At 30.8% G+C, this 14,852-nt stretch overlaps 4 protein-coding genes across 4 annotated transcripts; 3 read left to right on the plus strand and 1 right to left on the minus strand.

The window, feature by feature from the left end:
- Positions 1 to 7,979: 7,979 nt before the first annotated feature.
- OCT59_006762 (uncharacterized protein) lies at positions 7,980 to 9,549 on the plus strand (the record flags this gene model as incomplete). Its single annotated transcript, XM_066141495.1, has 5 exons — positions 7,980 to 8,054; positions 8,325 to 8,561; positions 8,636 to 8,647; positions 9,339 to 9,458; positions 9,535 to 9,549. 5 exons carry the CDS (start codon positions 7,980 to 7,982, stop codon positions 9,547 to 9,549), a joined length of 459 nt encoding a protein of 152 aa, XP_065998274.1.
- A 563-nt stretch (positions 9,550 to 10,112) lies between these two features.
- Positions 10,113 to 10,593, plus strand: OCT59_006763 (uncharacterized protein; the record flags this gene model as incomplete). The annotated part of the gene is made up of 4 exons (XM_066141496.1): positions 10,113 to 10,164; positions 10,226 to 10,446; positions 10,498 to 10,514; positions 10,584 to 10,593. The coding sequence occupies 4 exons, from the start codon at positions 10,113 to 10,115 to the stop codon at positions 10,591 to 10,593; spliced, it is 300 nt and encodes a 99-aa protein (XP_065998275.1).
- A 1,375-nt stretch (positions 10,594 to 11,968) lies between these two features.
- OCT59_006764 (uncharacterized protein) lies at positions 11,969 to 12,187 on the plus strand (the record flags this gene model as incomplete). Its single annotated transcript, XM_066141497.1, has 1 exon — positions 11,969 to 12,187. The coding sequence occupies one exon, from the start codon at positions 11,969 to 11,971 to the stop codon at positions 12,185 to 12,187; it is 219 nt and encodes a 72-aa protein (XP_065998276.1).
- A 1,362-nt stretch (positions 12,188 to 13,549) lies between these two features.
- Positions 13,550 to 14,622, minus strand: OCT59_006765 (uncharacterized protein; the record flags this gene model as incomplete). Its single annotated transcript, XM_066141498.1, has 3 exons — positions 13,550 to 13,992; positions 14,075 to 14,197; positions 14,502 to 14,622. 3 exons carry the CDS (start codon positions 14,620 to 14,622, stop codon positions 13,550 to 13,552), a joined length of 687 nt encoding a protein of 228 aa, XP_065998277.1.
- Between the last annotated feature and the right edge of the window lie 230 nt (positions 14,623 to 14,852).

Consider the following 14,852-nt stretch of genomic DNA (forward strand, 5'->3'; position numbering starts at 1 on the left):
GTTTTAACTTCACAAATAAATGTTTACATTTTCTGATGTAAAACAATAAGACCATTGTAATAACATAAATTTGCATTTTTCCATTCCAATAAATATGATAAATATCAAATGTGAATGCCAAATTTTGATGACATTTACCGATTATGTACAGCTTATGACAAAAAAAACTGGAATTAAATATTACTATGATGATCGTACCAAATTATAATAATGGGTTCCTTTGCTAAAGAAAATGAGGCTTCTCGGGTCGTTATGATTGGTTCGCAAAATTTGGGTTATATTATCTGGAATTATAAGTTAATTGAAAAGCATAAGAAATGGGAATTAAAAGCTTTTCTTGTTGTGCGGTGGAAAAAAAGAATCATATGCAAGTTTCAATTTTTTGATGGGGTATCAGCAATAATCCAACTTCTTGAATTTGAGAATTGAAAGCAATAATTCTGGTCGCATTAAAACTATAATTATTATCACATGATGTCGATCATCACTGATAAAAATAGATTGGCCGGTTTGTTTATTTATTTACTCAAAAACAAAATCTTTTTTTCCCATATAAACAAATTTGCGTCCAAACTTTCTCTGATAAATAATTTACTCTGAGTTTTGTAGTTTCGCAACAGCAAAGAGCTACAGATATTTCACAATAGGAATTATTTAAACTATTAGAAGTCTGATAATACCGACAAAACTATCTTGTATGAACCAAGAAATTGCACGAATGCCGTTACCAATAAAGTTAATCAGAAACCACGAGATAACCTAGACTTATTGGAAACCAGATAAATCCATAACAAATATAATAAATGCTCTTATTATTGCCTATTAGTATTTAAGATTTTTTGGCGGTAAGAAAATATAGCTCATTCAATAGTTATTCCGTTCTTAATAATGAAATATAAGTTTCCATGACCAATTGTAATACTAATGACCACCTGAAAATTCACCATTATGGAAATTTATATATAACCAGTTACAAAAAATAACGCTAAGATGAAGAGGTTCCGATTTTTCATTTCTAATGATATCTAAAGTGACTTGCATTTCAACGATCAGAATCAAGTGTATACTGATTTTGATGAACTTTCATTGCTAGTAGACACTCAAGGTTATGGTACTTCAGTGAAGATGCTTCTTCTGTACTCTAATTCTACTTGCTAATATTCTTTTTAACTAAATTTTCTTTTCTTTCGAACATATAAGCTTATTTTCAGTTTTTTTTACTTTGTTTCATACTGTGAATTTTTATGTTTATTTTTCATCTGAATGGTAAACATATTTTTTATTTATTTTATGCAATTCTGCAACCAAACTATTTAGCTTGAATAACGTAAGTTTTCTCCCGATCCTATATACTTCAGCGTGAATTAATTAACAATTAATTTCATCTTTTTGACGTAATTTTATGTATTTTTACAGATTTAATTAGCCGAAATACCAAAATAGGTTTGGTGATCAGATGTTCAGATTTGATTGGAATATCAGATCTTTTTTTTATTATTTATTAAAAAAAAATCATCTTTTTCAGTTTTTTTTAAACCATATTTCATTTATTTTTTAAAAAAAACTTTCTTTTTCGGTTTTCAACTGTTAAACCGATTTTCATTATAAAAAAAACTAATTTTTTATACAACTCAGACTATTGAATTACGGTATGTGAGTGGAGGAAGAGGGATAATACTTTTGTTTTTTTTTTTAAGAGAAACGTTTCTAACGCTTCTCTTTTTCTTTTTTGTAGAGTTGTCAAACGAATAATACGAGTTATACGACTGGACTTTGAATTTATGTAAATGGGGGATAATTAATATTTATATTTTTTTAAGAGAAACGTTCTATTTCTCACACTTCTCTTTTTCTTTTTTTGTAATGTTGCCAGATGAATAATACGAGTTATATGACCGAACTTTGGAATTATTAAGGTAAAAGGGGACTGAGAGAGGGGTTTTTCGTTATATTTAATTTTTTAAGAAACATCACTAGATTTTTTATTTATTTCTCTGTAGGGTTGCCGGATGAATTTATGAACTGGACTTTAGGGTTAAGGTAAAAGGGATTTGTGGATTAGGTTCTGTTAGGACCAGTTCTGAACCTAATCCCAGGACCTAATTCTGAATTAAGTTATTTATAGATTTTATGAATCTAATGATAACTACATCAGAAAATTTTTACAGGTGATATATCACTGGTCAGAATAGTCCATTTCGTCCAGATTTCAAATTGACGAATGTTGGACGAAAGTTGATCTAACTTTGGCCGATCGTTGCCAAAAAAATCGTCAAAATTATTATGGACGATTTGCACAGTTCGCCTGCCACTTGGCAATCACTTAATCGGCAAAAATTTGTTATTATCGGCAAAAATTCGTTATTATTGGCAAAATTCGGAAACAAAACTATTCGTCAAACTTTTAGTTATAAAATATACACAAATCGATCTCGAAACACATTTACGAAAGATTACCAATTTATTTCTTTTGAAATGCCGGATTTAGTTTATTCATAATAATAATAACCGATTTTATTTAATAATAAATCAAAACAATTAATTATATATTTATTTTAATAAAATTTATTAAATTTATTACCAAAAAGCAGTCAATAATAAGAAATTAATATTTCGCAATAAATCTATCATAAAATGATAAAATTAATCAATCATTATGTTCGGTTTGAGTATTATCATCAGTTTGTGACCGATTCACGATTTTCAGCCGGAGTATCAGGACCAGAAAAATCCGTATCGACGGGCGTATTTTGAGTTTTGTATGCCCATTCCGGAGCATTTTTAGGGTGTCGTGAGGTGATACAATAGCTTTCGTCATCATAGTTTCTCCCCCTCGTTAATTGCGCCATCTGTAGAGAAAATACGTAAGTATCCAAGACGTTTCAGAGAAAATTGATAAGCTGTAAAGTCATAAAGTCATTAAAACAAATAAAATTAGTTAATGTTTTTAATAAAATACGATAAAAAAAAGATTATTATACCTCATCGGAACGCCAACTAAGGTTATAAATGATAATTTTTCTTTTACCATCCGGTTGTTCTTTATCCGTTTCTGAGTCTTCAGGTGAATGGTAGCGAGTATCTTTCAGAATGTTTAGAACCTCTGTCTTATCATAATCCTTTACTCGATCGTCATTACGTTTAAAAAGGGAAATAGCACCCTTGACTCTACGCGATTTTTTCTGAAATATAACGAATGTTTAGTATCAATTTCGAAATGACAGTAAAAAGACAGATTCTACCTCGCTCAATCTGTTGTTTTTATGCAGTCTTCTGTTATCTTTATCAATTACACCTCGCTTAACATATAAAAGTCGTGCTCTACGATGCTTGTGTAAGGCAGCTAACCAATCGTTTATCTGCTTACACTGGTCGAAATCAAAACTTTCGACCGTTAAGAGCTTTCGGCATAAATTTTGCTGATTGGTCATGTGATTCGTCACATTTTTTGACCAATGGTAAAAATCGGTAAAATCAATCACAAATCGACTGATACTGATTGTTAAACGAAACCTCGTTCAGTCTTTTGGTGAAAATCGACTTATACCGATTGTTATACGAAAAATGGTTACTTGAGATCGTTCAGTAAAATTTTGCCGATTGGTCATATAAATCGACACATTTTTGCCAAATGGAAAAAATCAAAAAAATATGTTCTTTTTTAATTCGAATTTATACTTGTTTACATTATTTATATTCAGTGCATAATCATTAACGAAAAATTTTAATTGTAAAAATGAATTTCAACTCGTCTTTCGTTAAGAAATTATAATAAAAATACTACAAAAAAATCTTTATTTGGAAATTTCATAAAAATTTCGTAAAAATAAAATTTCGTCTAATAAACGTGTCTCTTGATAAGTAATTATGAAATTTTTTTTTTTTAAAAAAATAATAATAATTCGGCCGATTTTTACTAAAAACACTTAATTATTAACAAATTTGGAGTTTGCGATTAATTGGATTAATCGCCAAATATTCAATAGCATTACTCCGAGTAGAAATTCGATATTTTGATGGTATAAATCGACAAAGGATATTATGTACAGGAATAATACAATCGCGGCTTTCATCATAAAATTCAGATTTCCACAACTCGACGTTACAGCTCTTGTCTTCATCATCAATATGAAAATAATATCGACTTTCACTCGTACTAGCTGGTCGATACCAATGAATATATGCCAAATTATGTTCCATTTGTCCATTTGGCAAGTCGACTGTATATTTGAAAAAGTATTGAATTTGTCCAGGATAACTGTCGACTTCCCCATCACTAGTTATAAATTTGGCTAGGACATACGAGCTTTTTGTATGTCGAACTGACATTGCAGAGCCAAATACTTCAGAACCAATTCGGCATCTTCCAAATTGATTTATCTTTACTCGAATTGTTATAGAATCTTGGATAATTTCATCTGCTGGTTTGCGAAACTTGTACATTTCGATATAAGAAGCATTATAAAAAGCAACCATCAGTTCGAGCATTGATTCGGTCATTATTGCTTCGGAACTAGGCTTCAGCATTTCTCCAGGAAACGGCTCGCATCCAGTAATAGTCGATTCCTGTATGTTTTTAGCATTTAGCCAAAACCGCTCTAGTTCATCTGAAGAAAATTGGTCCGCAGCCGATATTGAACTAGTTGTGGGTCGATCTTCAAGCAATTCTAAACCTTTCGTTTGAATGTCAGAACTAATGATATCTCCAATTCGATTATCATTCATTATCCGACGCATTATTTCTGGTTCAATTTGTCTATTACTTGTTGGCAACGAGCCTTAAAAATTATTAAAAATAAGACTAACAATGTAAACATCTGAATAAAGTAAAAAAAGTAAAAAAAAAGAATATCTTACCGAGTATTCCATTCATACGCTCAAATGAAAAACACCAAAATGCATATAATGGACCAAAATAATCGCACAAATGGAGCGAAAGGTGAAGATTAGGCGTAATTTTTACTCTTCCATAGTGTACTTCAATAAGCTTAATTATTTTAATTAGCCTCTCATGAGCTTCTTCCATTAATTCAATTTCTAAAATTCGGCTTACTAAAATAGAACAAACTCTAACGAAATGTGTCAAGATTTTTCGATCTTTTGACGGTAAATGTTCCCACAATGAGGTAGTTGCGTAGATCATAAAGAAAATTCGCCACTGATCGGCTGTATAGTTCGAAAACCCTTCTCCGCGCTCAATATTTCCGGAAATTCGTTCCAAATCAGCTGGTATTTTGAATTGATTCATTTTTTCTTGAATCTTCTTTAGATCGTTCGGGATTAAAACACCCTCGTCGATCCAAATCCTCTTCATTATCCACCTCGCAATTCCTAAGAATAAGCAGTGCATTGGATCTACAATAATAAAACGAATTGGGTCAAAGTACGGCAATCGAAGTAACTCCGACCACCTAACTCCTTTTTCACTAACGAAATTCTTTCTTGAATTGGTGGAATTGCAACTTCGCCATGCAAGAGCATTCCGACGATGTTTGGTCGAATCGCGAGTAATGAACCAATTCTCCATATCCTCCATACCTGCAAAATTATGTTGGTGGTCTTCATAATTTGCTCGTTTCATACACCGATGGCAAGAAACCAAAGCTGAAATATGCCCGCATATTTTCCGAGCAGCAGGGATATTGCACGAAATTAGTACTAAAGCCGCACGAATATTTTTCCCGTTTTGGCACTCAAATGTTCGATTTAAAGTTATTCCACTCCATAGTAACTCTAATTCATTGACAATAGGCGCAATATAATGATTAATCTTGTGCAAGCTTACTTTGTTCAGTCCTGGTAGTAGACCGAGAACCAGCAAATTTTCGCGCTTGAACCGAATGTCACGGGGTAAATTACAGATAGCCACGTAAATTACCCCGATACTATAAAATGTACCATCGTAGGACTGGAACCAATCAAGGTTTATCATTAGTCCTAGATGTGAATCGGCTACTTCTGGTTGGAAAAATTTGGCTGAATTTTCATCGTCAGTTTCTCTGAATGTTTTCCAGATTTGACCGTCATATATATCGATCAGTATGTTATCGAATTATCGATGATTTGACCAATGTCGAAGTAACCGTTCAAAGTGAGGCCGACGATATAGAGCTTCCAATTGTTGATGAATCGGTATAAACGGATATATTAATTCTGGCTTTTTAACCTCTCTCTCAGCCAAGACCGTTTGACACGATTTCGTCCTTTGAGACGCAGAATTTGGAAATTCGACGTGACTGCATCTTATGATACCGATACTGTCATTTTTTTGAATTTCGTCCATGTCTGTCTTATTATATAATTTATGACATTTCGGACATGGCATGAAACTATGGAAACGATCTTTCAGGCCAAGTTGAATTTTTGCCAGATATAGAGAGTCAGGAAAGCTATCGTAAATATCTCCACCGATTTCTTTTAACACTATTTTCATGAATTTTAGTTGAGATTTGGTCGCTGTTTCAGGGAAATTGAACTTTTTTCGAAAGGTCATTATCCACAATAAAATCCATGAAAATTTATCATCTATTGTCGTTTTTTCTTCCTCTTGATATGACTTAAAATCTGGCGGTGAATAATTTTCAAAAGTATCGGCAAAAGTTCTATCATCTGACTCATTGCCATCAGAAGAAGAAGTATCAGTATGTTGTTCATAATCAGAATTGCTCAAATCTTCTGTTCCTGAATGTTCGAGCATAATTTGTGGGCGATTTGCATAGCTTCTTGTACGGCTTCGAGGTAAAAAAATATATTCGTTTTCGTTGTATTCTGGAGTTGTCGAATTATCTTTTTCATTTAATGGAATTGTTGTCGAATCTTCTTCAAAAGGAGTTATTACCGAAATTTCTTCATTTAATGGAGATATCAAAATATCTTCATTTATTGGATTTTCTTCTAACGAAGTTATTGTCGAATCCTCTTTTTGATTAATTAGTAACAATGAAGCCAAACCACTATTAAGATTCGAGTCAGTTGTGTTTTCCGCCGCTTCGTGAAGCATTTTGGTTCGTATTACAACCAGTTTTCCATTACATTTGTCACAATAATAAGGGACTTTGGTTCTTTTTTTGCTAAACCTTCTAGAAGATAGTCGGTTTGCTATCCTTTCCGAACCCATAATTTGATTAATCAATCTTCTTCTCATCATGTTTTATAAAATTTGATAAAGAATTGGTTATAATTAATATGTACTTTAAAATTTAACGAAATTTTGACAAATGAAGTCAATTTTTCTTTTGAAAATTAAAATTTTATGAAATTTTTTTTTAATTTGAAAATTTCGGTTAAAATTGATCCGTTAGCAATTGATTTAATAAAAGTTTAATTTCGAGATTTTGATTTAGTCGATTTAATTAAATTTTCAATCATGAGAAATTTTTTTAATTTGAAAATTTCGGTTAAAATTGATCTGTTAGCAATTGATTTATTAAAAGTTTAATTTCGAGATTTTGATTTAGTCGATTTAATTAAATTTTCAATTATGAGAAATTTTTTTAATTTGAAAATTTCGGTTAAAATTGATCCGTTAGCAATTGATTTATTAAAAGTTTAATTTCAAGATTTTGATTTAGTCGATTTAATTAAATTTTCAATCATGAGAAATTTTTTTAATTAATTTGAATATTTCGGTTAAAATTGATCCGTTAGCAATTGATTTATTAAAAGTTTAATTTCGATTAGACTTTTTTTAACGATTAATTAACTTATAAATCAAATTTCGGTTTTTATTTTTATCAAATAAACTTTTTCCCAGGAAAGCTTATTTTGAATTTATAAAGCTCCATCAATCGAATTTTTTTCGCAAAAATAATTTTATTTTTTTGATAAACAATTCTCGTAATTTTTATAAAATCTGCAATACATTTTTATATTGATCAACTTTTATATAAATCGAACAATATTTTTCATCATTTTGAAAGAAAGTTCTACTTTATTTACTAATTTTACTATTCTTCTGTTTATTAAAATCTCTATAAAGAATGAAACGATCTGGAAAAAAAAGTGTCGAAAAAAGTCGTCAAGAGTCTCACAAACAAACTTCTTCACAGGAATTTGTAAGTTCCGATTCTCCCAAACAAACGTCGATATCAAAACAACAATCCGCAGCTTCCGGTTCCGGTTCTACCAAAACTCAAAAATAAGCGTCGAAACAACAATTCGCAGCTTCCGGTTCCGGTACTACCAAAACTCAAAAACAAACGTCGATACAGAAATCCGCAGCTTCCGGTTCTGGTTCTACCAAAACTCAAAAACAAACGTCGATATAGGAATCCGCAGCTTCCGGTTCCAGTTCTACCAAAACTCAAAAATAAACGTCGATACAGGAATCCACAGCTTCCAGTTCCAGTTCTACCAAAACTCAAAAACAAGCATCGAAACAGGAATCCGCAGCTTCCGGTTCCGGTATTACCAAAACTCAAAAACAAGCATCGAAACAACAATCCGCAGCTTCTGGTTCCAGTACTACCAAAACTCAAAAACAAACGTCGATACAGGAATCCGCAGCTTCCGGTTCCGGTAGGACCCCGCTTACTTCTAATAGAGGTCTCCGAAAATATAAGGTAAAATTTATATTAAAAAAAAATTTTAGGTCTCTTAATAGATAAAGGTAAAATTATATATATGACAAATAAAGGTCTCCAGATATGTAAGGTAAAGTTAAAATAGGTTTCCGGTTTTATAAGGTAAAATCAAATATAAGTTTACAAATGTTTCGGTAAATAATAAGGTAAAATTGTATATAAAATTTAATATTTACCTTATATATACTAATTTGAAATATTGTACAACAATTATTACAATATTTGGTAATATACGTTTTATAATTTTTTCTCAAAATAAAAAATTTATTCTCTTCTTTATACTTGTAAAAACCATTTTATAGTTTTAATTTTATTTGCATTAGCACTATCTTTTTGAAAATTATTACAAAAATTAGCTTTTAAAATATAAAAATTCGTACAGCAATTAGCAACTTCAGAATTTAATTTCAGTACTTTGGTTAAATCAAATCATATTTTACTATCTAAGAAAGTTGTTTAGTAAGGTCGAACTACTTATATTTGAATTTTTATAGCAGTTGGAGTAATATTTATTGCATACGAGCATTTTTTTATTTTAATATTAACTTAAAATTTACGTTTTTTGTTTATTAAATTCGGAGCGTAATTTGGGCATTTTAGTCAAATGAAATCACCTTTTTAAGCTTAAGTAATATTGTTTGGCGAGATCGAAACTACCTGAATATTAATTTTCATAAGAATCAGTTTAATATTTACGGAATACGAGCAATTTTCGCACTTTTAATTTTTTTTTATTTTCCCGATCAGTGATTATAGGGCGTAATTTGGGCACTTTGGTCAAATGAAATCACTTTTTCATGCTTAAGTAAAGTTGTTCGGCAAGGTCGAAAATATTTAGATAAATATTTTCATAGCAGTTGGATTAATACTTATGGGGTACGAGCATTTTTTCATCATAATACCAATTACGAATTTATTTTTTTTAAAAAAAATTAATTAGATTTTTTTAAAGAAAGTAAGTGAATAATAGTTTCGAAGTAAAGTTAAAGATGTGTGTCTTTAAGATTTTTTTTATAGTATTTTTGTAATTCAAAGTACTTTTTTTACTAATAAAAGTTATTTATCTTTAAAGAATAAGAATTAAACTTAGTAAAAATAAAAAATTTTTAAAATTTATTGTAATGATTATAAAATATTTTGTTTATTTAATATTTAAAAAAATTTAGGTCTCTGAAAATCTAAGGTAAAATTTAATATAATTTTAAAAGGTCACTATATATATATGGTAAAATTATGAGATAAGAAAGGTTGGTAAAATTACTAGTAAATCTGAAATTTTGCCCGGAGGACCTTTATTAAGTAAGTAGCTATTCCAGTTCTTTACAAGACTCAAAAACAAACGTCGATACCAGAAGCTTCGGAAGATAATGGGCCATTTCGCTTAGTGGTACCATCCAGCTTATCTCCGCAACAAAGTAGGATGGTACCGCCGATTCGTAATGTAACCGTACGTAGGGAATTAACGCGTTACGCGATGCCGAAGCCGTATAGGAGCATGTACGCATCGCCGAACCATATAGGAGAGAATCAATGCCAATTATACGTGAACCTTATAGTAGTAATTGGACTAGAGATGTAAATGGTGAGCTACAATTGACTTTTGTATTCATTTTAGAGTTCTGGTCGACTTTAACGTTTTTTAGAAACGTATGATCTCCGAAGAAAAGAAAATACTACACAAGGAATTGACGAATTAAATCGGCAACTCGATAATGCAAATGGCGAGTTGCGTGACCTACGGCTAGATGTTGGCCAATTACAATCGTATAACAATATACTTAGTCAGGAAAATGACGGCTTGCGTCACGACATTCCATCGACACCGAAGATATCGAATTTGAAGAGGATCAATGACCAACAAAGCGTAGGAAAAGAAAAAATCTTGTGCGCGATTCTGAAGATGAAATGGAAGTAGATGAAGAAGAAGCTAGGGTTCGTCCAAAATTCCTCTTTCAATGTATGCTTTTAACGCTCGCTAAACCGATATTTTGTTCAATTTAGGCCAAGATGAAGACGATTCTAAAAACTTTTCCGATTGAACTAGAATTAATATACGATGAAAAGTTTAGCAGTGAGTCGAATGATGAAATTCTTCAACAGATTATACCTCGATTAATTGAAGTGATGAAGCCAAGATATACTCACGATACAGGCAAGTCAAGTGCCGGCTTGCCGCTTTACATAAACATCGCAGAGTGCGTTTGTTATATAAACAACGTGGCACTTTAGACAAAGATAATCGTCGTCTACATCGAAACAATCGGTTAAATGAGGTAAATAATTTCTTTATTATTTCAAAAAAAAAAATCTCATCATTCGTCAAAACTTTAAATATAGAAAAAAGCACGACGAGTTAAAGGCGCAAAATCGCTTTTCGACAAAAATGACGAAAAACTGGAGAATTATGATCGAAAAGAATTTTTGAATGTTTTAAGCGACAACCGATATCACTCTTCAGAGTATTCTGAATCGGATGAGGAGCAACCAGACGGTAAAAGACATATCAATGTTTATAATCCGTCTTGGAGATTTGAAGAGGTTCGATAACTTATTTGTCGTATTTTTATTTTTTATTTACAAAATATCTTGGACCAATACGCTTTCTCTCTTCAATCTGCACAACTGATACGAACGCGAAATTATGATGATGAGATATACAGTGGCCTGCCAAAAGTGACCGACCACCTAAAAATTAATAAAATCAGTTATTTTCATTAATAATTTTTATATTTATTTTAAAATTAGAAATATAAAAACCTATTTTAAAAAGTATTTTTATACTTAATTAATAATAAAATTGTGTATAAATATCTAATTTTAATGTGAAAAAAAAATTGACTTTTTAACCAGAGCAGCTAGAGCAAAATAGATAGCAAAAATCGATTTTTCAACTAAAAATTAGCTTATTTTCAAAAAATCAGAAAATTTTAATCAGCAGTTCCTGGAAAAATCTGCTTTTAAATCATGAATTTTGGTGAAATTTTATAATTTTTATATGTAGATCATCAATTTTGCCGATTTTTAGGAGGGGATTTCTCAGCAATTACTAATCAAATTTTTCTGATTTTTTGAAAATAAGCCAATTTTTAGTTGAAAAATCGATTTTTGCTATCTATTTTCTTCAAGCTGCTTCTGGTTAAAAAGTCAATTTTTTTTTTCACATTAAAATTAGATATTTATACACAATTTTATTATTAATTAAGTATAAAAATACTTTTTAAAATAGGTTTTTATATTTCTAATTTTAAAATAAATATAAAAATTATTAATGAAAATAACTGATTTTATTAATTTTTAGGTGGTCGGTCACTTTTGGCAGGCCACTGTATAATATCGTCTCTCGTCATCCACGAGGTGCTCCAAATTGGACCTATGTGGAGCAGAATATGCCGGCTGATACCGACTTTTCTGAGCCAGAGACGCCGATTCAAACGATGGATAATCTAATAATGGCGGAAGATGCGGAAGTGTTGGCGGAGATGGACGAAATAGAGGTAATAGAAGATTCGGAACTAACGGGAATGGAAGAATCGGAACCAATTGGAGTGGAAGAATCGCCAGAAACGAAAGATGAAACAGAAAAATGGTATAAATTTGTACTTTAATTTTTGTTTTGAGTTTTTGTTATACTAACTTTTTTTCGAATTTTAGATTGATTCATCAGTTTTTTTTTGGATTTTTTTTTGAAAATTATGGGTTTTTTTGTGGAATTGTGGATTGGATTTTTTTATCATTTTCGTATTATTTTCATAGGAAATTTTTATTATTTTATTTTCATATTATTTTCGTAGGAAATTTTATTATTTTAGTATTATTTTCATATTATTTTCGTAGGAAATTTTTATTATTTTAGTATTATTTTCATATTATTTTCGTAGGAAATTTTTATTATTTTAGTATTATTTTCGTATTATTTTCGTAGGAAATTTTTACTATTTTTGTAGGAAATTTTTGCGATTTAATTAAAATAATTGGTAAATCAATCGAAATAAAATCGCTGTTTTAAAACTTAAATTTGCTAAATTTCGTCAAAATTATTATGGTCGATTTTATTTATTTTTGCAAATCGGCAATTTAAATCAATATCGATTTTTAGACGAATAGTCGATTGTTTATGACGAATTTCATTTGCATGGCAGGTTCAAATTTTATTGATATGTACAGCCGATTTTTTTAACTAATTCCGAAATTTTGCCAATTTCTAATTGCGAGTGGCAGGCGTTACGGTGCAAATCGCCTATAAAATTAGTTGCCGATTTTTTTGGTACTGATCGGCTAAGGTCAGACCAAATTTCGTCCAACATTCGGCAATTTAAAATTTTGCCGAAATGGACTATTCTGACCAGTGTTATATGAAGGACTAAATCGAGGCTTCATGGAAGCAATCAATCGTGGTATTAATTGTCGTAAAATGTCTGCGTTCGTCTCGTTTGTAAATTTTTCGTCGTATCTTAACGTTAATTCGGAAGGCATCATTTTTAATATTACCTTCATTTCAGTCTATAATAATTTATAAAAGATTCGTAAGAAGGATATTCAAATCGTGTAAAATGCAAAATCTGTCGATCTCTAACGAACTCTAGCATTTTCTTCGTCAGTTTCAGAATCGTCGTCTGATTGATCAATTTGACGTCTCGCGACTTTTCTTTTTTTGCCAGGTCTATTATCGTTGTCGTTACTTTCACTTTCTGACGATTTGACATCGGCATCATCTTGGCTCGATATTTGTGATTTGAGATTATTAATCTCAGCTCGAAGAACTTCATTTTCGTGATTGATATACTTATTATGGGAATGTAATTTGATATAATCTTGCCGAAGTTCATTTAATTCACCTTTAATTTCTTTTAACTCTCTATAGACCTCGCACATTCTGCCTTGTAAATAAGCATGCTCATCACGGAGCCGACTATGTTCTAAATAACGTAAAATATTTGATAAAAATTTGTTAAGTACATTAAAATGTGTCACAGTTCATTATCTCTCTTCAACTTTTCATAATCACTATTATTGTATCTATACGCCAATGATTCTGATGGTTCAACGGAACTCGAAGAAAAATCATATGGTAAAAACTCTCGTGATAAGGAATCCCTGTGCGGCATTCGAGATAAAGACAATTCTCGTGGTTTAATAGTTCTGGTATGTTCAAAAGAACTTTTCAGAAAATGCGCACTGGCCATTTCTTTATCGGTATGGGATTCTTCCAGATCTCGACTTGTTTTTGACTTTTGACGAGATTCCATTAGAACTTGACTTATATTAAGGACAAATGGATCTCGATAATTTTTTTGGTAAACTTGGCCGGTAGCAGGAGTAGTTGACGTTTGTCCACGAGCCACTTCGACGATTTCTACTTCATCAGACAGTTCGTCTCTATTTGCTGCGGATTTTTCGTATTGATTCGTTTCTGTATTAATAAATTTTTTTGATATAGTAAGTACACCTTTGAATAACGGAACGGAATAACGCAAAACAATCAATATATCGACTTTTTTTGGGGGTAAAAGTTTGTCCAGTATTAGGAGTAGTTGAAGTTTGTCCACGATCCACTTCGACGATTTCTTTATCGGATGGTTTATTTTTTGCTGCAGATTTTTCGTATTGATTCGTTTCTGTATTAATAAATTTTTTTTGATATAGTAAGTATATATGATACACCTTTGAATAACGGAACAGAATAACGCAAAACAATCAATATATTGACTTTTTTTGGGGTAGAAGTTTGTCCGGTATTAGGAGTAGTTGAAGCTTGTCCACGATCCACTTCGACGATTTCTTCATCAGGTGTTTTATTTTTGCTGTGGATTTTTCGTATTGATTCGTTTCTGTATTAATTAATTTTTTTGGTATAGTAAGTATAAATGATACACCTTTGAATAACGGAACGGAATAACGTAAAACAATCAATATATCAACTTTTTTTTGGGGTAGAAGTTTGTCCGGTATTAGGAGTAGTTGAAGTTCGGTCCCGGTTCACTTTCTTAGATGCTTTGTGAAGTTTTCTTTTATTTGACGATTTTTTCTTGTTTCGGCTCATTTCTATATTTTAATAAATTTTCTTACGGTTAAAATAGGAAATTGCAAATCAAAAGTAATTATATATTATATGGTCGAAAGTTACAAATTACCAGTTATTATGAAAATGAAATAAAATTATCTTAAATTTCAATGAGATGAGAAGAAAATAGAAAGAGAACGTACGAGTTAATGATCAGATGAGTTTTTATAGAATTTATAAGTTTATTATTAAGCTTTTGACAAACTTTC

Source organism: Rhizophagus irregularis, chromosome 14, assembly GCF_026210795.1.
Source record: "Rhizophagus irregularis chromosome 14, complete sequence".
Lineage (NCBI taxonomy): Eukaryota > Fungi > Glomeromycota > Glomeromycetes > Glomerales > Glomeraceae > Rhizophagus > Rhizophagus irregularis.